This window comes from Barbus barbus (genome assembly GCF_936440315.1).
Source record: "Barbus barbus genome assembly, chromosome: 35".
In the NCBI taxonomy this organism is placed as follows: domain Eukaryota; kingdom Metazoa; phylum Chordata; class Actinopteri; order Cypriniformes; family Cyprinidae; genus Barbus; species Barbus barbus.
In genome coordinates, this window is record NC_136763.1 from 27,442,713 (window position 1) to 27,469,735 (window position 27,023).

Genomic DNA, 27,023 nt, shown 5'->3' on the forward strand with positions numbered 1-27,023 from the left:
GACTGTGCTTTAAAATCCTGCAACATATGGCAAAATACACCTACTTGTATTTTGGTGTACTTTGGTCTGCAATTCCACATTCACAGACGTATTCAAATAAAAGAGACTACAAATAAAATAGATGAATGAATAAATTATTTGCAAAATTACAGTGAGTGGGCAGTGTCAGTCATCTGATAAAACACATGATCTGTGTCACGCAAAGACCAATTGAAAGAAAAAAAAAAGAAGAAGAAGAAAAAACAAGAAATATGCAAAGCATATAAAAAGCGTTGAGAAGAGACGGTGCCCAGTGTCTGGGATCTCAGTGGTGGAGATGTTGTGTTCGGGGAGGGTCGACTTTGAGCTGACATTGAGAGTGACGGTCTGTGCTTCTTGTAACATCTCTGGACGTTCATGGTAGACGGAGCTGCTCGTGTCTCTTTCCCCCTGTCCTTCAGCACCACAGAATTGGACAGCACCAGGCAATCAGACCATCATTCACCTTACCCCTCAGGATAGCTGTTTGCTTCACTTGACTTCATGGAAACATTTTGCACGGTTTTGGACGAGTAAAATTCCAAGTGTCTGATTTGGAGAGGAACCAACGCGCCGCCACAACCAAACTGGCAGGAAAACTGTTCCAGTGTAAGTACATCACATTTGACTGATTTAAAACAAGAATGCAATTTAATATGCATGCAAAAGGCTCCTGCAAAGTTGTTTGAAAGTTAAACACCTAAAACGAACTGTTTTAACGCTGGACTTCAGTGAAACGCGCGCTTAACAGACTCAACAGTCTTCAACACTATTGTGCATGTAAGTAGGATTTATTTGATTTATTTTGCGTTTTTATCGATACGTTAGTCTCGCAGTCGTCAAGCATTCATTTATCCTGCAAAAAATCTTCCGTAATAATCTACAAGTTGACAGTTTTGCGCGACTTTTTGAGCCCGCATTTCTGGCTGACGGCGCGCGCACAAACGCTTCACGCGCTTGCATTTTACCTGGATGTAAACAATAAATAATAACCTGACGAGCGTATTCGAACTGTTTGACAATACCAAAATTAGATTTTTGGATTTGGATTCGAGAGAAAATGATCTAAACTTCACCCGTTGAATAATTTAAATAAAGTAAGAAATCCATTCAGCAAACTATTCTGCAATTAACCGCAGGCACCGTGGACGTTTTAGATAACAGAAATTTACCAAATCGGTTCTATCAGTTGTTTAAAATAAAGAAATGTGGACAGACGCGTTTTGTCATTTGCCGTGCGGTATTTCATTTTTTTTTTTTTTTTTTTTGGATATTTGTAGCTATCTTGTTTTATTAAATCTTTTTTTTTTTATTACGCTATTATTGTGTTGATGAATTGACGAACACCAAGCACAGCTGAAATAATGTGTATATCTAAACTCGCTTTGTCTCATCGGTTTCCAGGTCAGTGTCAAGCTTCTTTGGCGTTTTTTGACTCTAGTCGTGGGTTAATCGAGCCGCGAAGCTGCTGTCTACGTGGACCGGTGCTGAACTCTCCCGTCCCTCGGCCAGGACCAAACCCAGAGACATGACCACGAACGGCACGAAAGCATCCGATGGACACGTTTTAACAGAGCTGAACGAAGCGCCCACCGCCAACGACAAACCAAAAACGCTGGTGGTTAAAGTTCAGAAGAAAATGGAACTTCCCGACAGAGAAACATGGCAGGGGAAATTTGACTTTCTTCTGTCTTGTGTTGGCTATGCCATTGGACTTGGCAATGTCTGGAGATTTCCTTATCTATGTGGAAAAAACGGAGGAGGTAAAGAAACATCCCGGTTGTTTTTACCATGCATTGCCCCCCTCTTAACAAAAGGATTAAAATAATAATAATAATAATAATAAATAAATACGATTTCGTAATGAACGAAAATCATTCTGCAGATTGAATAAGGTACAAAATAGGCTACTCTTTTTATCCAGGATACGCGCGAAGTGCGCAATTATTGGAAGCGCAAGGGAAGCCTGGATTTTAAAATCGGATCCGTATTTGAATATGTCTCATTATGTTACTCTTCTGTCTGTATAGGGGCGTTCTTGATTCCTTACTTTTTGACCCTCATATTTGCTGGTGTCCCGTTATTTCTTCTGGAAACTTCCCTCGGTCAGTACACGTCCATTGGTGGTCTTGGAGTGTGGAAACTGGCCCCTATGTTCAAAGGTAATCATAAACCACAAATAACGCTCAGATTAATTAATCCATGCTCTTTTTAGAAGCGTGTAAATGATGGTGTCTCTGCATTATAGCGCAGTCGTACTGTGTACTTGCCAAAAAAAAAAAAAAAGAATCTGAAATATGGAGTTATTTTAGCGCACTTGTCTCCGTAGGTGTTGGCCTGGCAGCAGCAGTCCTGTCATTTTGGCTTAACATTTACTACATAGTCATAATCGCTTGGGCAGTTTACTACCTGTATAACTCATTGACCACAGTAAGTACATGTTTAGGTATCAAATATGAAATTGCTAAAATACCAGTGACTGTTGCCTAGATTCTTGAAGTGCTGTCTCAGGGATTGTCCTGTTTGAAATGTCCTGTTTCAGGAACTCCCCTGGAAATCTTGTGACAACCCTTGGAATACAGACAAATGTTTCTCAAACTACAGCATGGCAAACACTGCCAATATGACGAGCGCCGTTCAGGAGTTCTGGGAGTAAGGGCAGATTGTTGTTTTTTTCTGAAACACTCTGGAATTTCGTATTCTAGCAACACACAAACACTTTCCTTTTGTCCTCGGCTGTGCAAAAGAGCCACTGTTGTTTCACAAAAATGCGGCTATTGTGCTATTTTTGGCAAACAACCCTAGCTGAATGCTTTGCATCGGCAATTAGACAGCCTCTATTTCAAACTGTTTGTGAGTTACATGGGCTGACAGATATAAATTCTACATCAACGTTCTCTAATAATGTTTGTTCCCCTTTCTCGCTCAGACGTAACATGCATCAACTGAGTGATGGTTTGGAAAATCCGGGAGAGATAAGACTGCCACTAGCAATAACACTGGCCATTGCCTGGGTTCTGGTCTATTTTTGTATCTGGAAGGGTGTAGGCTGGACTGGAAAGGTAAGAATGCCCTTGCACGGCACATGTATGATATTCAGCCATGCTATTTGTTTTTAACAAATTGAGAAATTCAATAAAGCTTTGAATATTCAAAATCAGGCCCCTAATCAAGGCTTTGGGATCAGAATATCCCAAATAATGAAAGTCTGTCATGCTTTCACAGAGCTTCACAATTGTCGTTTTTCTTCAGATAGAATCACGGCGTGGTGTCGCATAATATCAAAGCAGACATGCTTTTCTCTCTCTCTCTCTCTCTTAAGGCTGTTGATATGTCTTTCAGGTGGTATATTTCTCAGCGACATACCCGTACTTCATGCTATTTATTCTGTTCATCCGTGGAGTGACGCTGCCTGGAGCGAAAGAGGGCATTTTGTTCTATATCACGCCTGAGTTCAGCAAGCTGAAAGAATCAGAGGTAGAGTGCTTTGTAATTATCATACGGTAATAGACGTGTGTTCACAGGCGTGTAATTTGGTGAATTTCTCCCATGTCTCGTCTTTTCTCTTAGGTGTGGCTTGATGCAGCCACTCAGATCTTCTTCTCTTACGGTCTGGGCCTTGGCTCTCTCATCGCCCTTGGGAGCTACAATCCTTTCAACAATAACGTTTACAAGTATGCAGCAATTGTAAGATTTATTAAAGGCCGTTCAGATGTTATCCTTAATCTGCATCTTTAATCAGTCACGTGTGAAAATTTTGAATTTCAAAACAGCTAAGCGTTTTTGCCTACAAAAATCTGCTTCCTCGTCACTCTCAATACGACACATAGACAATAGGATAAATAATGATGGATTACTAACCAATTACATGCTCTCGTCTGCTTCTCAGAGATTCTATCATCGTCTGCTGCATCAATTCCTTCACCAGTATGTTCGCTGGATTCGTCATTTTCTCTATCGTAGGTTTCATGGCCCACATCACACAGCGGCCTATTGCAGACGTGGCTGCTTCAGGTAATTATGATGGATTTCAGTCTGATCACTGGATGAAAACCTAGTACTATACTTTGCTTTGTTTTGGCATCTTGTGTCAACTATATGAGCCGTTTGCATGGCAGCACAAAAATTTGTCTTATGGTTCGTATATGTCACAATTTTAAGAGATGATATATATATATATATATACACATATATACAGTATATAAAACAACTATTAAATTTGTGACACAGTGAGGTGCCTACATCAACCATCAAAGCTGCTACCACAGTAATTGTTTAAAAAATCATACAACATATTTTTTATGTACATATACATCTAGCTTATTTGAGGGTTTTTAGTAACATGGTTGCTAATATTACAACTCTCAGATAACATAAGTTGTAAATAAAACGACTACCATAATGTTTGATTTGAGGTTTACAATCTGTGCTATGCATAAAAGTGACCAACACTTAAATTAGACATTAGAGCTTTATTGTTCAAATATCATTTGTGACCCTGCAGCACAAAAGCAGTCATGAGTAGCACAGCTATATTTGTATCAATAGCCAACAATACATTGTATGGGTCAAAATTATACATTTATCTTTTATGCCAAAAATCATTAGGATATTAAGATCATTAGGATATGAAGATATTTAGTAAATTTTCTACCGTAAATATATCAAAACTTAATTTTTGATTAGTAATATGCATTGCTAAGAACTTAATTTGAACAACTTTAAAGGAGATTTTCTCAATATTTAGATTTTTTTGCACCCTCAGCAAATAGTTGTATCTCAGCCAAATATTGTCCTATCCTAACAAACCATACATCAATGGAAATCTTATTTATTCAGCTTTCGGATGATGCATAAATCTCAATTTCAAAAAATTGACCCTTATGACTAGATTTGTGGTCTCAGGTCAACATTTATTTGTCTCTATGCCATAATACAGATATTCTAAAGCTAAGTAAACCTGTTTTGATCTCAGGGCCAGGGCTGGCATTCTTAGCCTACCCAGAGGCGGTCACACAGCTGCCCATCTCACCACTCTGGGCAATCCTGTTCTTCTCCATGTTGCTTATGCTTGGCATTGACAGTCAGGTAAAGAGCATGTTTCAAACATGCATGCACGTGTTTTCAGGCATCCATATATGTGAAGTAGAAGTGTGTTGATTCAGGTATTAAATATACGGCTGAATTCAGAATAGCATATACAGTAGCATGCTATTCCAAATTCAGCCAGTATTTCTGACTTGAACATAACCAGTCCATTTAGGTATCCATTTAGTGTTTGTCTTTTAATTATCATATATGTCTTTCAGAATAAATGCTTTTTATTCTGTGTAGTTCTGTACGGTGGAGGGATTCATCACTGCTCTCGTTGACGAGTTCCCCCGCTTGTTACGAGGAAGACGAGAGATCTTTATCGCTGTTGTCTGCCTCGTGTCTTATTTGATTGGCCTGTCAAACATAACACAGGTACTCCTTCTCATCTTTCTATGGATTTCACATCACCCTATGAAAATATATGGAAGCTGATCACGATTTTATTCTAAAGCGTAGTATGTTATGGAATATATGGTAAAAATACATACAAAGAGTGGTATAAGAGCTCTTGAAGTTGCATAAAGTAGGATCACCTCAGAGGACAGAAACGTTTGAGTGTTTTTGCCGGGATATGTAATGACTATGGAGTGTTCAATCACTATATAACCTCACACTGTTATATAAAAGCTAGAGAAGACTTGGACACTGCAGGAGAAAAAAAAGGAATTCCAACTATAACTTAACAGATGATACACTAAATAAATAAAAATAAAAGTAAATAGTCTAGATTGCGCATAGGAAAATGATGGAATGAGACATTTTGGGTGTGTCTTGGGTGAGACCGTGTATATGGTTTCATTGTATACCATTCATCAGTGCATCTTACAGTCACTTGACTCTTTTCATGATCCAATCCATTTGTATTTGATTTGTTTTCCTTTCTGCACAAGCAGTTTAACTTGAACTATTTCACATTACAGAAGTAAAACATCATTTCATCTTGACCTTTAGAAAGAGCACAAATGTTTGTGGTAATGCAGCAAATCACAGAAATGCTCACAACCATTTGAACCATTGGATGTGCAATTGTGTATAATCCTAACCCAAATACTGCATACTTTTCAGGCCAATCTTGTGACTCACAGCAGGGAAGAGTAAGCTAGTTTCGTTAATGCTCATTGCTGCTACCATGCCTTTAAACCCAAACACAGCTAATGAGATGAAAGAGCTGTTTTTCGAAACCAAAGTAAATGAACCACATCTCTTGCTCATCATGGCAATTCTTTTCTCAACAGGGTGGCCTCTATGTGTTCAAACTGTTTGACTACTATTCTGCCAGTGGAATGTGTTTGCTGTTCCTGGTGTTCTTTGAATGCATCTCCATATCCTGGTTCTACGGTAAATATGCAACTTTGTCTAATAATAATTTTCCAAGCAGATACTAAATTGCTGAGAAGTTGATGTTGCCTACAGTGTCCTGTGGCGTGACATTTAGCATGCATTTCAAACAAAATATTAAAAAAAGAAATTGCATGTATTTATGACCTCAGATGAATTAAACGAATACATGGAAAATTTGTTTATCACACCACATGATCATTTAAAGTGAATTAGTGAAATCAATAAGGTGAAAAAGAAAGCTGATGTTTCGCCTATAGATTTTGTAGGTATTAATTAATTTGCTTTTTATTCTTCACATCCAGACTTAACGCATAATTCATGCTAATCTCGCTGCCAGACTCATTTCCACACTCAGTTGATCTGAATGAATATGAACCTGTGGAATCTTAATTGTTGTGCATGGCAGGCTTGATTATGCAAACTACTGCATGATTCTCTATTTGCATTTATGAAGGGGCACACAAACAGCAGACCTCCACTCGGCAATAATCCTCGGCGGACCGCTCATGCATTGTTTTGCAGTAGCGTATGACCCTACCCATGATTTTTATTCTGTGCCCACCGCAGGTGTCAATAAATTCTACGGCAATATTGAGGAGATGATTGGATACCAGCCCTGCATTTGGTGGAAGCTGTGCTGGGTCGTATTCACCCCTCTGATTGTGGCGGTAGGCGGTTTTATGGTGTCTTTGTGTACTGGAAGCATTTCTAAGGTGGAAACACAGGCTGACTGTTTGTTCCTTCTGCCGTAGGGTGTGTTCCTCTTCAGTGCCGTTCAGATGGTCCCGCTTACAATGAACAATTACGTGTTCCCAAAGTGGGGGCAAGGTGTAGGCTGGTGCATGGCCCTGTCGTCCATGGTTCTTATCCCAGGATACATGGGCTACATGTTCCTCACCCTGAAGGGCTCATATAAAGAGGTAACACTTGCATTTTCCTCACAGCCACAGGTGCATCTGTCAGGGAACATGAAAGTACTTCCACTGACGACAGAGTAATTGATTTAGATTGTGTGCATTATTAATGCAGATGTTTCAGCATGGGGTGAAGCATGCACTGTTCCTATTTCATGGCCATTGGATTCATTCTAATTGCATCAATTAGTCTTCAGTTCTTGCCATTTGAGCATGCAATCAGTGACTTTGACTGATTGAACAAATTAGACAGGAGTATTTTTCGCCGCACGAAGCATACCTCTCTACTCTGAATCATGTTTCTGAGACTAGTAATTACGAACAAAGAGCCCCAGTCCCAATTCACTGTGAATATCGTGGATGTAGCTTGTAATAATTCTGAATCACAGGTGCCCACCAGGGCAGCAAAAGTTTGGATTTGGCTTCAATTGCGTCTTGATTTCCTAATTGTACCAATCAAGGGCTGTGATTTGCGCTTTTATGCTTTTATACTTTTTTTGCTCAGCAGGAATAGTTTGTCTGACCTGGAATGGCAGCTCATGATTTTCCTTCCCTTTTGCAGCGCCTTCGGATAATGACTCAGCCCACGGCGGTGGTTCGGGCTCAAGAGAATGGGCCAGAACAGCAACCTGAAAACCCCACTCCAGTCAATGACGAGGCCTACATTTAACCGCCCTCCCCCTGCTTCACCCCGAATGATCAAAGGTCAACGTTCAGAGAGAGAGTAATCACGGTTGATCACAAACAAGGACTTCCATGTCTAGAGTATATTCACCTACCTCCAAGGGAAAACCAACCTGATTACAGTTTGAAATGTTTTGGTACATATATACATAGGGTCCAAAAAATCTGTCCAGCAATGTTCTAGGGTTAATCTATATTTCATATGCAAGATATTAGTCTTTCTAAAAAAGAAAAAGAAGAAAGGGTCACAGTGTAACCAGAGGATCTCATTTAAGTGATAATTCAAGATTTGGCATCCCAATGTAATTTCAACACCACCGTGTTAATTTGATATTTCATGTAATTAATGTATTAAAAATACAGTTGTAGGTTAGAATCGAATTGTATCTGATTGTATCTGAAAAAAAAATAAAATATATACACACATTTATATATCTATATAAAAGCAGGGAGTGAGAATATGGGAGCGTGCAACGGGGCAAGATGAACCTTGGATGTCAAGGTTACGTAGCCAGACGACACTTTCAAGACTCAAAACAGCCCTTCTCCCGTTTAGCCCTCGGGCAAACCCTGAACAGCACAAGACCAGTATGGATTTGCTTTACAAACGCCCCAGGCAGCGATGAATTACCAGCCGCGGGGGGCCAATTGACGTCAAAAAAGACTGTTACTATTTTTTTCCTTTTTTTATTTTCTAAGACAAAATAACTTTGTATGTGTTTTTTAGAATCATTTTAGTACATGTTTTCTATGTAAGAGTAAGAAGGACCAAATTCATGTTTATGCTACTGACAGATCTGAAAAACTGTTTTACATCGCACCGCATCACTGCACAGGGTCCGAAAAGTCATTTTTGGGGGCAGACGTACCCCGTGAAACCACTGTTAATCCTGCTCACCACATTTGCATGCCACTCCTCAGGAAAAATGGCGAAAGTGACCAAAATTTGCTCTCCTGGATCAAAAACGATTATAGCTGTGAGCAGCCTTCAGCAAATAATCACTTCTGAGCAAAAGCTATAGTCTGTTGCCATGGTTTCTAGGGTCATTTTGTCAGACATCATTGACAAACCAGCACTCTGTGTCAAAAACTGACAGAGCCGTTGTTCGAATGAAAATATGTCAAGGAGAAATTATGCTGTTTTCTTTTTAAATCTACAGACTAGATGGGCAATAAATAATTTACATGAAATCATATAAAGGGATATGTGTGTGTGTGTGTGTGTGTGTGTATGTGTGCATGTGTGTGTGTGTGAGAGAGAGACAGAGGGAAATGACTGTTTTATTTCCACTGTTTTATTTTTTAAAAGGCCACTAGTGAAAAGCACAGAGCTTTAAGTTGACAAGCCACAAAGGTATACGAAAAAGAGCGCTGTTAGTTTGCTTCTGTGGCAGCTACATGTGACAGAGATCTGGATTAATTAGTCGATTTATTCTCTGCAAAACGTCTGATGAAAATATGTGCAATCAATAAGAGTTTTTCGTGAAATTGTATAAATTTACCATTCATCAGATTTCTCTCTGAAACAATGTTGTAAAACTGTACCGTGTAAAAGTACCTGTGAATGTCCGTTTTGAGGTTTTTGTCTTGTTGATGAACCTTATATTATTTGCTGTTTACTGCAATAATGCATCGATCTCAGAAACTATATAAAGCACATATCTTTCTGAAATGTAAAAAAGAATAGTAATAATAACAAATGAATAACTATGGTGGAAGATTATAAGAGAATAGATAATATGTCTAGTCAAAGAAAATATTGTTTTGTATATTTCTAACTGTTTGGGCCTAATGTAAAATATTGATATGTAAAAAATATATATATATAATACATGTCTTTAGATGGTGTTATATAAAAGCATGATTGCCATGTGTTATCTGATTAAAAAAATAAAGTACTATAGATTATAATGTGTGCTGTCAATAATTATTTGGTGCTTGTCCACATGAAATATTACATTTGGGCATAATAAAGGTGCGCTTAAAACGTAGACTGTGCATTTAAATACAGACTTATTTTTAGATAAAAAAAAAAATAATATTATTCTGATAGACATTTAAGTGGAGAAAGTATTATTAAAACACAGCTGTTTATTATTATTTTTATTATTATTATTTAATGTGTTATAACATTGCTCACATTTCACAGTCTGGGAGATTATGCACAGGAGACAGGAGAAGCTTGCCTTTGACCTATTCTTGGATTAATAGATGCCCTGAAGGATCATGTCAAAAGAGGATAATTAATCTCCTTCAGCGATTAACCTTTTAATAGTCCCAATGGAGCTCCATCATTAAACTAGTTCTGATTGTCAAATCAAACAAATAAACAAATTATTTATTTACCATATTTGATGATAAAATTCAATTATTAAACGCACGCTCACAGCAAAAAAATAAAAAAATAAATAGTTAATAATTCTGTTTTTTTTTTTTTAACAGCAATCGCAAATGTAATTTTATTAGAAAGCTGTTCCTCAATTATTAGATATTTAACTCATATCCATATGATCACGCCCAGATGTTACACTGTAGATTTCCATATTCTGACATTCCCTGTGGCCCGCATTTACTACCGCGGTGATATAATAGCGTGTGCTTCTGGATCCAATTGGCATGTTAAATCTAGTCTGGGTAGGGGGTTGATCAGGGACGAGACATTGGAGGAGGCTTCATGTCAGAGTCTCTCCCTGGAGTCTTCAGTCCTGAACCAATGACAGATGTGTTGGAGGTAATTTACTTCAGGCAGTGATCAAAATATAATTGTAAATCTGGTTTTCAAAAAGAGCCAAGCTTAGAAGCCTATTAACAAGGCTCAAAATTCAACACTGGCACTTAAAAACAAATATTGTTATTATTATTATTATAACAGCTCTTAACCAAAAAATGGTATAATATAGTTATGTAGGTGTCTGCAATACATTTGTCAAATCTAAATCACATTTTAAGTGAGCCATTGCCGTCATCGGTCCTAAATGTTGTGTAGCTAATGAACTGGGTATGTCCAAACACACACACACACACACTGGATGTATGCTCTTATCAGTGTTTTGCACATGGTAGGCCAGGATATTCACTGTTAGCTAAGGCATTTATTCAAATGATTTCAATTGTATCTTGATGTTACACACATGCCTCATAAAATACATTTATTTTAAAACTGTAAAACTGACAGCTGCTGGATGTCTCATCTTTTCTCAGTTAGTTTCACTGATGTACAGACTGCTTCATGATGGCACTACAGAGGACAAATGAGGGAAAAAAGGATGATAATTTAGTAGCAATACTGCCAGAGTCTTTTTTTGTGCCATGTCACATTTCAGCAAGTACTTTTTCATTAATTAGTTTTTTAAATGGGTTCTGTCATTTTGTTTCTGATAGTTTCTTTGTTTCAGGTATTATGGGTTTTCTATCATTACAGGTTTTTAATTTCCTTTCATTTGACAAATCAATTTCCCTGCTTTTCACAGTCAATGCTGTACAAGCTAGGATGAAGTTATCTCCTTGTTCTCCACTGCCTTTGTTTATGTTGAATGGACCAATACCGTTTCTGTTAATATGTTAGTTATTGCTGATGATCCTTGCTCTGTTAAATAGTATTCTTTTTTTTTTCATATATCCATTCATAATTTTTTATGAAGTCATTTTAAAAGTGTATGTACGCTGTATAAATACAGATTGGGTGTGTTCACCTGAAGGTGACTCAGTTCTTTGCAAGGTTTTTTATTTATTAGATTTTTTTCATGGAATTACTCATTTTCATACATACTGTAATGGGGGAGAAGAGGGCACTTTCAAGAATTGATATTCCAGGGAGCACTCAAGCAGATTTTGAGAGGCTCAGATTTCTGGTTAGTTGCTCAAGTGTTGTTCTGTTTTACAGACAATTACCTCACATTATAACAGTGGCTCAGGCAGTGACGACCAACAAAAACCATTCCAACCTTTTGTTTATTATTCAAGTCAAATGAACAAAGCAATTGGGGAAATATCCAAAAATTTCACACGAGAAGAGAACAATTTGTTGTGTGAACGCTTAACAGAACATAGTCAAAGTAGAACAGCATTAACTTTTCAGAAATGTGTTGCACCATGGCATGTTACATGACAAAAATTATGGCTCATTTTTAAACTAGTAATTTAAAGTACATGTTGGCCCAGATTTTGTTTGAGCAGTTAACTTGCGTGCAGTGCTTGTGTGGTCATTTGGCACTCCAGATGATACCAGCCCCCTCCAGCGATGTTATTCCATACTGTCGGTCGCTAGCATCAGAAGCACACAATAGCAGTAACATGGCTTAAAAAGAGGAATTAGTTACACTGGCCTAGTTAACAGATTTGGCTGTTCTTAAATTGCAGATTGATTATAATGTAACTCAGAAGGGTTTGGTAAACTGAATTAGCTTTTGCAGTTGTTTTTTTTTTTGTTGGCTGGTTCCCTGCATGAGAATCTGGTGTTTTGGTTGGCCAGATTGTGTTGTGGTGGTAAAAAACAACACTAGGCCTCTGTAACATCATATAGAATGTGCAACCAGTGTAATGTGACCGCTAATCATTTAGTGTTGTTTGTCATGGCAAAATTCTGTTGCCATGACAAAAATGAAAACAAGCTTCAAGAACCCAACGAGGAACACGATACGAGGATAAACTCAAAATAACAGTCTTTAATATCAAACAAGGCAGGGCATGACAAGGCAGGGCAGACACACAGGAACACCGGGAGTAACGAGTAGATCAGACCAAAACTAACTGAACAGACAGAACATAAATACACAGGATAATACTAACATAATCACACACAGCTGGGACATAATTCACTGATAATCACACTAAACAAGGACAGGAACCAAACCAAATAAGGACACAAGAGGGAAACACATGACACACACAACACATGACTGACAATTGCAATGTTTCAAACAACAATAAACTCAGAGAAGGACTTTAACTGTAAGCGACACAAGCATATGTAAAACAAAGGTAAAAATAAAATCTTCAGAATGTTCAAAATGTTTTCAGGATTTTATTGTTTACTTCTTTTCCTGATGTTTTTTTTTTATTATTAAAATTTTACACACAGTATCCCACGTTTTCAAAAACCTTTTTTTTTTGTAATATACCACTTAGGCATGTTGACAATAACGTATATCTTCAACATACGTTGTCTATGACCAAACATGGAAGATGTTTTCAGGGGATTTTTAAAATTTGCTTGCTTCACGGACAGCTTACCTCGTGCATGAAATCAGCCGCATGGCAACAAAAGCACTAAAATCCTGACGAGTCAAAGCGATAGAGCAGAGACGCCAAAAGTGCTGTGAATCTGGAAGCTTCCGCAACTGGTAGATTTAAATAAAATTACTGCCGTTTGGCAAATAAATCATTTTGCATACTTATTCCTAACTCTTTAAGCTTTCATTTACATCTCAAATGACAAGGGATCAACTTATAACACACATTTGTGATTAAAAAGTGTATAATTTTTATTGTTTTAAGAAAATGGTCGGTCGTGTCACTAGACAAGACCCTTATTACTCTGCTGAAATTGTGTAGAGCCCTTTGAAGCTGCACTGAAACTTGGACCTTCAACCCGTTGGCCACCATTAAAGTCCATTATATGGAAAAAAATCCTGGAATGTTTTCCTCAAAAACCTTAATTTCTTTTGGACTGAAGAAAGAAAGACATGAAAATCTTGGATGACATGAGGGTGAGTAAATTATCAGGAATTTGTATTCTGGAAGTGAGCTAATCCTTTAAAGGTAAAGCACAATGCCAGGAGGGATCAGTCATCATACTCCATTAAATCTGTTACACCCCGTGGCTCAAAAGGGACGCAACAAATACAGGGACACACAAGAAAGCCCAAAGTAGAGCACAGTATTTATTAACAAAATCAATGAAGACTGTAGCAGTCAGGAATCAGTAGTGTAAAGGGAAATGCACGCATACAGATGTGATGAGTTCACAGGTGAATGTTTGTAGAATAATTTACAATGGCTTTCATTTCGGCTCAACTAATTGAACTATCAGTTTTTTAGCTAATATCTGGTTGAATGTTCATTACTGATCTATATAAGCTCTATTAGATCAGTGATACTTATATAGACTCAGTGGCCTTCAGGGTAGCACTTTATTTATTTATTGTTTGTTTGTTTGTTCAAACCTTTATGTAAAATAAAGACGATGTATGTAAAATAAAAACAGTTTTGCGCAAGTGAGTAATTGAAACATTTAACTTTTTCAATATTTTGTTAAAAAGTAAGTCATTCCAGTTCCTTCACTGAAATGAAAGAGCATTTGAGCAGTTTTCCTTTGATTTAATTTACTATTTCTTTATATGACTATTTGTTCTAATACACTGACTCCTGACCAATTAAATTTAACCACATCATTAACCACTTCTGTGTGCATCATACTTTATGTCCAGAAACATATGTGACCCTGGACCACATTCGAAATACATCATCTGAATGCTGAATAAATAATATTTCCATTGATGTATGGTTTGTTATGATAGGACAATATTTGTCTGAGATACAACTATTAGAAAATCTGGAATCTGAGGGAGCAAAAAAATCGAAATATTGAGAAAATCTCCTTTAAAGTTGTTCAAATGAAGTTCTTAGCAATGCATATTACTAATCAAAAATTAAGTTTTGATATATTTACGGTAGGAAATTTACTAAATATCTTCATGGAACATGATCTTTACTTAATATCCTAATGATTTTTGTCATAATAGAAAAATGTATAATTTTGATCCATATAATGTATTGTTGGCTATTGCTACAGATATACCTGTGCTACTCATGACTGCTTTTGTGCTCCAGTCACCAATCATTTCTTTCTCAGAAGCTTTAAAACATTAACATAGACATTTCAAAAGGTGGAAAACATGATATAGCACTGATTCTTGAGTCATGGGGCAAAACATTTCCAGCAATTGTACCTGCTATTAGGTTTAAAAATGAAAATATTTCCAATTGTAAATGTTATGGGGGATTAATAATATAATGTATTTAATACAATTATCCCCTTCAGTTTAATTTTATCATTATTATATCAAATCTATGACACCTGTCTTCTCACTGCATCTAAAACAGTGTGTCCACAGAGAAGGTTTCAATCATTCATATGCTAAAAAAATAAAGGGTTTTAATGATGAAATAGAGCTTGTTTTATCAAAAGCAAAACCTAATATCTCATATCAAAGCAAGGTTGTTATTCAATGACATGCTTGTTTCATAAGATTTCAAAGTTGTGTCCCCACTTTTTGTCAACACCGTCAGACATTCATTAAAGGGGACCTATTATGAAAAAATCACTTTTATAAGGTGTTTGAACACAGTTGTGTGGCCGCAGTGTGTGAAAACATCCAGCCTATAATGGTAAAAATCCACCCACTCATTTTTTTATAATCTAAAAAAATCATAAACAGTCTCTCGGAACGAGCAGTTTCAGATTCTGCCTCTGTTCACGTCACCGAGGGGAAAAAGTCCCACCCATTCGTGACGCTGCCCTAGAGACCCTTTTTCTGTTAGTAAATATGTGTGATGTTTTTCTGTCGGTGGAGCTTGGGTGGAGGCAGAAAAATTCCACTGACCGCTAGGGTTAGGGTTAGGCTAACGCTAGCTATGAAGTCTGTTTAGCTTGTTTTTTAACCTGTTAACGTTTACCAGAGCGACGGCGCACTGAAGCGTTTTTTTCCCCACTAGTTTAATGTTTATGAATGAATTTAACGTGAAAGAATATCATTAATCTTGATAAACTATATATCATTCTGAAGGTCTAAGCCTCAAGCATCGACGACAGATCTCTGTTTTTCGATGGAAAGCTTATAAGGAATGTATTTGCTACATTTGTGTAAGCAGTACACATCCAAATACGCAGAGTAAAAAAGCCGTACGTACCAGATTCATTGTAATAACGAGCCACAAACGCGTCCACTGCTGAAATCCCAGTTTAGTTAGAGAGGTAAGGGTCCACAGAACAACATCCCAGCGAGCACTTTTAGTCCAGCGAAACAATAACGTTGTAATAAGGATGAATATTCCTTTGTTTACGTTTCATTTCTTCAGAGAGTTATTGTTCGCGTCCGTTATGGAATAAATTACGCTCAAAAACAGCGTCTTGGTGGTAAAAAAACAACACGGTGTTGTAGCATACAGTTTTACAAACAGAATGAGACCGTCCACGGAAAAAAAAGTCTCAGAAAAGCGGAATATAGATTATTTGAATTTGGAGCTCCCTCCTGAAATCGTGACGCACGCTGTGACGCAGCTGTCATCTGAGCGGGGCGTAACTTCTTTCCAAAGATACCTAATTTGTTTGTTTACCATTTTAATTTAGGTAGGTTATTTTCACCTGTGAGGCCCACAATGGGGGGCGAAGGTTAACAAGTTAATAAAACTGGCAAAGTTCCGATTTTACCTGCATATGTAAGGTATAGATGCACTGTCCAGGACCGTGATTGTTATTCGAAAAGGTTAACTTTAACGGATGAAACAAGATTGGCCGATCCGCACACGCTTTACTCAAAGGATGGACGACCTGACAGGATTCCCTTCGGTTGAGTGACTCACATCTAACGTGTATAGTTAAGACACAGTGTCTATCTAGTCATGAAGATATGTGTATATATATATATATATATATATATATGTATATATATATATATATTTCAATTTCAGCAGGTAACTATTTTTACAACTACATTATTATTCCAAGCCACAATTAATCACAACAATGTATATACAATTACATAAGCATATAAATTGTCCACATGTACACATTATTTCATACACGACATAGTGAGATGCATAATAAATCTTTAGACGCGCCCATAACAACAAAAGACAATACTTTATTGAACCTTTTCTGATAAGAAGAGTGCGCTGCAAATGCGAGCATTTTTGTCGATTGTTTCTGTCCAGTCTGCTCGTTTTATCTCGTTTCACCTCTACAACATCGATTCGGGCTCCCAACATCACAAAAAGATGATATTTTAAGCTCCTTGTGTAGCCGTATCTGCGCTGGTTTGTATTGGCCGCCTCCAGTTTTCCCTTTGTTTTGCCTCCAGCTAGTGCTGTGACGTTAATTAACGTCGGCCCTAAAAGGGTCTATAGACACTTGTGTATTTGCCAAAAAATACCTTTTACACACAATGTTCTTTTAAACAGATGCACTGTTTATTTTACTGAATAACTAAAGCAAATTCATACCATCAGAACGATCAGCTGAGATCACATCTATCTTTTTTTTTCTCTGGACCCCCTCTAGGTGCGCTGCCTCTTTTATATCCAGCCCAACCAACCAATGAGAAGAGAGGTCAAAAGTCACAACATTTACAGCATTCAATAATACTATTTTCTTACATAAAAGAACACGTATTAATACACAACACTCCTCCCCTGAAATCTTAAACTTAAATATTCTTATTTAAATATTCTTATTATTTGTACAACAACAAAAAAAACTAACAAACAAAACAACAAAAAAAGAAAACCTTTTATATATATATATATATATATATATATATATATTATTAGAAAGGGGGGAATTTCTCCCAACCTCCCTTTTCTTTATTACAAGTCCAACCGGACTGGAGGCTTTACCTGCCTTTTTGGTCTAACTGTCCCTTCCTGAATAACAGTGCTTTCCGGCTCCCTAGATTCAGCCTGTTTCTCTGGTACAACATGGTTAGAATCATCACCTCTTCCATTTTCTGACTCAATGCCATGAGCCCTCGTTTTTAACACATCCATGTCAGTTAAATCATTCTGCAACAGTTCCTCATCTGCTTCTATTTGTTGCAATTCTGAATCAATGAGCTGGTTTACATGTCTCTTATACAATTTTCCACACATTTTCACCAAATATGTAACAGCACCCAGTACCTTAACCACAGTACCTGGTACCTATTTTACACCTTCTCCGCCCCTGTGGTTTCGAACCAAGACCTGTTTTGCCAGGAACTGTCTTACATTTTTACTCTGAGATTGCTTCTCTTGTTGAGCTGCTTGTTTCTGCTGCATGCTCACCGTGAAACTCGGTTTCAAGAATGACACAAGAATGATCTGGTTTTGAATTCCCTCTTTATAAACAACGCTGCTGGAGTTTTACCCATAGTAGATTGAGGAGTGCTTCGGTAACAAAAAAGGAAATTGTGAATACATTGCATTAAAGACATGTTGTCATTCTTTCCTTTTTCTAAAGCTTTTTTCAAATTTTGCACTAACCTCTCTGCAGCTCCATTAGAAGTTGAAGGGTAAGCAGGACTCTTCATGTGTTTTACTCCATTGTTTTGCAGAAACATCTGAAATTCACTTGACACAATCTGCGGACCGTAATCCAAAACCAACTCATCTGGAAGGCCCCAGGGTAGCAAAGTAACCCCTTAGAACCTCAATGGTCTTTCCTGCAGTTGTGTTGGACATTAGTGCAATTTCTGGCCAGCGTGAAAAACTATCTGTTACCACCAAAAAATTTTATTTTTCCTTTTTGCGCAAAGTCTATGTATATTCTTTGCCACTGCCTATTAGGCCAACTCCAATTTTCTCCCTTACATGTTTTACAGGTACGCACTAGTGCTTCTATATCCACGTCAAGGTTAGGCCACCAAAAATGGCTTCGAGCTAAGGCCTTCATTTTAACCATACCCTCATGATTTTGATGTGATTCAGCCAGCATTTGTGATCTTAACACTTCTGGCACAATCACACGAAAACCCGAGAGAACGCACTCAGCTTCCATAGTTAGTTCTGTGCTTCTTAAAAAGTATGGCTTAAGTTCTTCGTCAGTAACGTGTTTTGGCCAGCCATTTAACGTGAAATGTTTCACTTTCTGTAGCACTGTGTCTAGTTTTGTCTGCTTTGCTATCTCTTGTGCAGCTACTGGCACACTATCCAGAAACGACACACGGAAATCCAGCTTACTCTCCCCAGTTGTAACAGTGAGAGGTAATCACGACAATGCGTCTGCATTGCTGTGTTTCTCAGATGGTTTATACACAATGTCGTACTGATACGCAGCTAAGATCAGTGACCATCTCTGTAATCGTGCTGCAGCCAAGGTCGGAATGCCTGTTTTTGGCCCAAATATCTTGACCAACGGTGTACAGCGTAAATTTTCGACCATACAGGTAGTCATTATATTTGCTTACTCCAAAAATGATACTCAATGCCTCTTTTTCGATCTGCAAATAGTTAATTTCCGTCTTCGTCAACGTGCCTGAAACATACGAAGTGGGCTTTTCTGTACCGTTTGGCTATTGGTGTGAAATTACTGCTCCAACTCCATAAGGAGATGCGTCGCAAGCTAAAATCACCAGCAAATTTGGATCATAATGAGCTAACACCGGAGCCGACGACAATTGCGATTTTGTACGCTCGAACGCTCTTTGACATTCTTCTGTCCACTTCCAATCTGCGTCTTTGTGAAGCAAAATGGTGAGTGGTTTAATCTTACTTGACAAATTGGGTATAATAATTTAGCATATCCAGGAACAATCTCAACTCAACTAAATTTTTAGGTACAGGGGCTTTGTCGATTGCTTCAGTTTTTTCCGGGATCGGAAAATACAACCCGTCTGCATCAATAGCATGTCCGAGGTGAGTAAAACTATTTAGAAAAAACGAGCATTTCTCTTTATTCAGCCTAAGCCCATATGCTTCTAGGCATTTCAACACGTTCCGGAAAATTTTTCAAATGCTCTTCTGTGTCTTTTCCAGTTATCAAAATATCATCAAGATAGCACAGGCAACCCTCTAACCCTTGCAATACCATGTCCATGGTAAGCTGGAAGATTGACGGTGCTCTAGCGACCCCGTATGGTAAACGATTGTACACATACAATCCGCGCTTAATATTCACAGTGAGGAAAGACTTGCTTTCCCCATCCATTTTGATATGGGTGTATGCTTGCGTCAAATCCAATTTTGTGAAATGTTTTCCCCCAGCTAGAGTAGAAAACAAATCCCGTGTTTTTGGTATGAGGTACTGATTAATATCAAGCCACGGATTGATCGTCACTTTGTAAACACCGCAAATTGAGCCAATACGAATACGAATTGAGCCATCCTGTTTTGGAATACAAACAAAACAGGATGTACAGCCCATTCGCTGTATAACACCGGAGAAATTAGTCCTTTTTTTCGAGTTCAATCAATTTCTTATCGATGGCCTCCCGTAGCGTGTACGGCACCGGCCTCGCTTTACAAAACTTCGGTTTTCCAGTCTCTTCAGGGGGAATGGGTTCGAATCCCACCGCTGCCAAACACTTTTTTGCCAGGCAGTCGTGGCCTAATTGATAGAGAGTTGGACTTGTAACCTGAAGCTTGTGAGTTCGAGTCTCAGGTCCGGCAGGGATTGTAGGTGGGGGAGTGAATAACCAACACTCTCTCCACCCTCAATACCATGACTGAGGTGAGACCCTTGAGCAAGGCACCGAACCCCCAACTACTCCCCGGGCGCCGCAGCATTGGCTGCCCACTGCTCCGGGTGTATGTTCACTACTGTGTGTACACCTGGATGGGTTAAATGCAGAGCACAAATTCTGAGTATGGGTCACCATACTTGGCCACACACCACTTCCCTTTCCCCCTTTGCCTCAGGCGACACTCGCAATTTTGCGGTTATCCCGGTTGCTATGTGTGGGCCTATGTGATTCACTCGAGACCAATCCAATTTTAGTACTCGGATGCAATCGCGGCCCATAAGAGCAGGCCCTTTTCCACGCGACACCAACAAAGTCAGTTGTTGCAATTCTCGCACTCCACTCTGAACTCTGACATTCATTTTTCCCAACAATTTTAGGGGTTGGTCAGAGTACGTTCTCAGATTCAAATCGCATGGTTGCAATTGTACATTTTTTAATTTTGACCAGTACAAACTCTCAGATATGATAGACAGAGCGGCCCCAGTGTCTATTTCCATACACAATTTTACCACATTACATCTCACCATGACCTTGTATGGTCTTACGTACCCTGACAAGTCCGTAGTTACTGTGTGCAGTTTCAAATCAGTTCGTTCCTCGGCAACATCCACCGGTGAGTCTGTGACTCCATGAACTGAATCCTCTCGACAGTCCATGAAGTTTACCTCTGCTGCGCTCCGTGATGGCAGATAATGAGCAGGTGTTTTCCCTGTAGATCAGTGCTCATCCCTTGACTTGAAATCCACCCGCCTGTTCTTACAAGCCCGTTCCAAATGACCAGCTTTTCCACACCCGCGGAACTGTAACTGTAAAACTGTAAAGTCCCCAATACGTTTAGGGATCAATACCAATGCTTTGTGCGCGGACGTCAGCTCCAGACAAAGTAAGTATCACACGGTTTTTTCAAAATTGCCCTTTTGAAAGAGCTTCTTGGCTAAGGCTAATGATGCTAAAGCTACCATTGTCTCTGTCTGTTTTCACTGGTGCTGCCTTCATGAATGATTGTGTATAGGAATGTGGTGGTTAAAAGTTCCATATGAAAGCAATGTGAGTCGATCGCTTGAGTTTGTTGAGCTCATAATCACGAATGGGACTTATACAGTTTGTGATAGCATGCCATGCATCATGAGACCAGCTATTTTGTTATTTTTATCCCACTGTGCTCCCTGTCTGTGTAATTCACAAATGTTAATTTATTATGCACAGTACAGTCAGATGACTGAGTTTTAAACAGAGTAAGTTTTCTGTAAAGATAACAGGCTTGTACTAATAGTGAAATGTTTATTTGCAAAGGCTAGCACTGCTAATGCGGGAACTTGAGCTCTTGAAGTTCCGCCCTCTTCTCTGGGAGCACCAGCTCATCTGCATTAAAGCAACATACTCAAAATCAGAGAGTTTTGGCTCACACCCTAAAAGTGGCAATTTTAACAAGCTATAAAAAATGATCTGTCGGGTATTTTGAGCTAAAACTTCATATGCACACTCTGGGGATATCAAAGACTTATTTTACATTTTGTAAAAAGGAGCATAATAGGTCCCCTTTAAAATTAATGTTGCATTAAAGCATACCTCAGTAGCTTAGTACATATGAGATAAATGTAGTTTAATTTGTCTGAGTAAGAGGCTTTATTTTTTCAATTTTGCACACTGTTTTGTCCCTCTTCTTAAGAATGAGTGATAGCATAGTTATCTTCTTAACCCTCATGTACTGTTCAAAAACAGGTGACTTCCTGTATGGTCCGGGTCATATTGACCCGTATTGGTTTTAATGTAATTCCTCAAAAAGTCAGACATGAAAAAAACATACAATCAAGTACAATCAATAAACTTTTAATATCAGTACTTTTCACACATTTCAAAGAATGAATATCTGAATTTATGATTTATAAAAATGTTTTTAACCACTATTTTTGACTGCCACTCCCCCAGACCTGTGAGATGTTTGTGATTGCACATATTTTTAAGATAATATCTTGGTCTAAACCTAAAGTAATCTTGACAAATTATATATCATTTGAAAGATTTCGGACTCTAGTTTTCATGTTTGGTGACTGTTTTTCAAAAAAATGACAGAGCAATAGATAAATAGCGATAGATTCTCCATTTGTGATATGGTGCCAAACAAACTCTTCTATATTCTATATGTATGTTTTTAAGTGTTTTAGAGATAGAATTCAAATCAAATATTAAAGTTACTGCGCAAACTATTTCTGAATAGGATGTCTACTTCATAAATATTTTAAAAAGTATGGAAATATATAGTTCGGAACACTCAAACAATAAATGGAAATCAAGAGTCCCTGTATATCATCTGCTGGAAAAGTTTGGTACAAAATCGTTAGTATTTTGTATCATAAAATCGTATGATAATTTTTGTATGTACATTTCACAACACATCAGTGTGTTGAAACTGTGTATATGTGTCATGACCCTAAATGAGAAAAAGTAACAAACTTTCAAGAAAAACAACATATAACGTATTTCAGATAGATTCAAAAAAGAAACGATAGCTCATTTTTACCATCTTTGGCTGACAAAATATTTTTTCTGTATTGAAATGAGTGGGGAAAAGCTACTTTTTTGCTTCATAGGATAGTGAAAAGCTAAAATAACAAAATAAAACCAAGCAATTTTATTATTTTGGGTCTGTAGAGTTGCCTTAGAGCATTAAGGGAAAGGGAAAGGGAAAGGGAAAGGGAAAGGGAAAGGGAAAGGGAAATGGTGTGTGGCCAAGTATGGTGACCCATACTCTAAATTGTATTATTTTGGGTCTGTAGAGTTGCCTTAGAGCATTAAAATAGGCAGGTCAAATTGACCCGGGAACAGTATGAAGGTAACACAATTTTTTTGGGACATGTCAAAACACATCAGCATGTTGAAAATGTGCATGCATGTTCATGACTCTAAATGAGAAAAAGTCAAAATATTTCCAAGAAAAAAAACATGATAACTGATATTTCCGACAACTCAAAAATCTAAATGGGTCAAATTGACCCGGAACAGTACATTGAGGGTTAATATTAGCTACTCTTGACAAGTTTGGAAGCTTGCTTTGAAGAGCAGACAGGGGCCAAAAGCACTCTGGAATATGTGCTAAACAAAAGGTGAATCCCCTAGGTCAGCTGACGGCAGTCCACTCACACTGGTTACTCCTACAAAATTTCACTCAAAATAGTTACTGTATATTAGCAGAGTATCTTTCACTTTAAATATTACATGAAAATAGAAAAACATGATTCACAAATGATAACACTGCTCTGAACTAGGCTGTTAGAAAAATTAAATATCAAGATCACAAACAAATTACCACAATTTCTCAAGGGTATGGAGTCACCCATATCATAAATAGCACATCTTGCAAGAAGCTTTGCTCTCTAAATTAGATTTATGAAGTTTAAAAATTACAATTAGGATCTCCTTGATCTTAATGAGATAAAGCACACTTTGTAATGAATAACTTACTAGTTTACTAAGGTCTGGTTGAGCATGATACTACTGCTCAGTAAATAAATCACCTGTATCTTCATTGAAAGTTCATAAACTTGACCTCATATGCGACTGGTGAATGGACTGCCTACAGTATGTTATCTGTACATTTTCCATTTGAAATGTAACTAAAACTTGATGACAAAAGGCTTGAAACATTTTGGCTGAATCTACCGGAACACTTATCTTGGCTTGGACCTTTTATATGACAGAGTTTTATATGACGATTGTCAAGTCACATTTATTTATGCAGCACTTTATACTATACAAACTGTTTCAGAGAAGCTCTGCATTAATACACAGGAAAAAAAGAGTTATAAATTTGTAAAATTCATCAACTATGATTTTTTTGGTTCTCAAATAATTAAAATACTTTAGCTAGCAATTTGAAACTCCGGATTCAAACTCAATTTTGACAGTTTTTATTGATTGCATATTCTGTTATTTGTGCCTAAGAAATCAATACACAAATGACATACAATCAGATCTCAATGACATACAATCAGGCTTCCTAAAATAACTCTTAAATCTACAGCAATAAAATTCCACATGACATAAAATGTTTTTTATTTTTTATATTATTTATTTTATATATAATTTTATTTCATACTATTTATTTACTTACTGTGGGCATATCATTTTGAATTTATAACACTAGGTTATAAACCCCCCCCCCCCCCCCCCCCCACCAAAAAAAAAAAAACAGCTAAGAGCAAAGCACAGTATTTGCCTGTCTAATCACTTGTGAGATTGAGTGATGGAAACTCCATTTACCTCCTACTATTTAGTTCTAGTGCTGCACACACACACTGAGAGCCTTCGACATGCTACATTAGTCACCTAATATATAAGGAGCTCAAAGAAAATGCAACTTTTACAGTCATCATAAATTCTTATCTTGAAGGAGAATGAAAGCACAAAAATACAAATGGAAAAAAAACCATAAATGAATACAAAAAGAAAATATTATTCTATGAATTTATCAAATAAATCCTTAATGTCAACATTGTGTGTGTGTGTGTGTGTGTGTGCGTGTTTTTTGTCTTTCTCTATTCATACAAGGCCTTATGCCACTACAAGGATCTGCCCAAACCATCCTGCCTTATCTGTTCAAGAATTGTGTGCTATGTTCTAGACTCTCATTTATATTATTAGTCTTAATAACTTAATTCTCATGTCACCACACTGTAAAAAAATGACCTTGAATTTAACGGTAAAAGACTGTAAAAATGCTACCGTAAAAACCTGTTAAATGGTTAACAGTAAGTTCCTCTACTATATACAGTGAGACACTGTATATGATGTTACAAGTAATTTTACGGCAGTATACCGTTTTTGGAAGTGAAAAAGATATTTTACCGTAAATTCTACAGATTTTTATTTTCTACAGTGTAGCTAAAAAGACAACAGAAAGTGGTTTTATGCTGTTGCTTTGCAAAATAATCCTAAAATATTGCAATTACAGAGTCTCTTAAAATTATTTCAGCTAACAATTAAATTAATGGCAAAGCAACTATAACATTTTTACTGCTGATGTGGACACTGAACTGAAATGTGTAAGCGTGAAATACTGTCACAGTGAAGCTTTCTGCTGTCATCAACTAAACCCGCAGGGAATGCTGACTGATGGACACCACTATCTTACTGAAAAGGGATAAATGAAAGCGTGAAAGGAAAGATGAAGTCGAAGTCGTTCACAGTTTTTAAAGAGTAGTAAGAAACTAACGGTGCAAGGTATATAACAAAGTAAGTTTGCATTTAATTGTATTTTTTCTAAGTGATTCAATTTAAACCTTATTACTCTGTACATTTTAAAAACTTAAAACAGTGCTGGTAAGCTAAATAAATCTGAGTGCTTTCGTGGAATCCAGCTGTACCCATTATATGTAGCATTCCATAACAATTTAACAAGTTGCCCTCAAAACAGCAGTGAAACTGCTTTGCCCTGGAGGTCACAAGTGAAACTGCTAAAAACCTTGTAGTTGTGCAAAGTCAAAATTATGTTCTGTAGTAATCCACATTGTGTCACAAATGCTGTTAATAGAACTTCACTTAAACCCAGAACATTATTAGACAAATGATCAGTAAAGGCTGCAAACTGTCATTCTTTTCAGTGAAAACACACCTCTTTTCTATGTAATATAGATATATTATAAATTGCATATTTGTGTCATAACCTGACATGCATAATTCCTATAATAATAAATTGATTCAAAGCAGATATCTTGATTTTTTTTTAATTATTACTAAAATCAACAAAATGAAATTTCTACATGACTTTGGCTTTAGCAATCCTTGTCAAAAAGTAATCAACACAAAGGTGTGGCCACAGTCCCTATTACACCTATAGACTGCTCTCTAAATAGTGACCAGATCAATGTTTAAACACATCAGTCAGATTGAAAGCCAGGCTCTGAAAGGGAAAGGCACGTCAGGTCAGAGCACAGGCTTTGGTGCGAACATGAAGAGCTGGCGGCTCACTGTAATTAATGCTGCCAATCAGTGAGCTGCTGTGCAGAGACGTGCACTGATCGCAGGTGAAAGCTCAGCTGATGGAGCAGACTGCTGTATCCACAGCATGGGACATTTGAGGCGGGAACCAGGGGACGCAATCAGTGATGTCATGTCTGTCAGAGCCTGTCTGTCAGGAGCCGTCTCTCATCAATAGACTGACAGACGGTGCACTGAGGTTATTCTAATTACATTCTGACAGTAGCTTTAATGAACTAGCTGCCAGCCACTCTATTACCACAATATCAAGAAAATAAATGAGCAAACTGGTACATTTGGGAAAAGGGGAAGCATAAAAGCAGGTTCATTAGTATGGTTCCTAGTTCCCTTTCATAATGGGCATTTAAAAACAGCATCACTGAGTAATGCTGTGGGAACACTGCTCAGGAGGGATGATACCCAGAGCTCATATAGAGTCATGCCAATTCATCAATGCATTAAGCACAGCCTCTTTAGAAACAGCATCACTTTGACTTATAAGCATGTGCTCCCACTATCTCCCTACATTTCTTCTCTCAAGGGCAATGAAGGGCAATAT

General features: G+C 37.6%; 1 protein-coding gene across 1 annotated transcript; it reads left to right on the plus strand.

Moving 5' to 3' along the window:
* Positions 1–291: 291 nt before the first annotated feature.
* Positions 292–9,957, plus strand: LOC306854685 (sodium- and chloride-dependent GABA transporter 1). Its single transcript, XM_079392891.1, has 15 exons — positions 292–627; positions 1,423–1,781; positions 2,049–2,180; positions 2,348–2,448; positions 2,561–2,670; positions 2,948–3,080; positions 3,361–3,495; positions 3,589–3,692; positions 3,908–4,032; positions 4,994–5,106; positions 5,353–5,484; positions 6,348–6,450; positions 7,021–7,121; positions 7,206–7,373; positions 7,930–9,957. The coding sequence occupies exons 2-15, from the start codon at positions 1,547–1,549 to the stop codon at positions 8,035–8,037; spliced, it is 1,800 nt and encodes a 599-aa protein (XP_079249017.1). The 5' UTR covers positions 292–627; positions 1,423–1,546; the 3' UTR covers positions 8,038–9,957.
* The last annotated feature ends 17,066 nt before the right edge of the window (positions 9,958–27,023 follow it).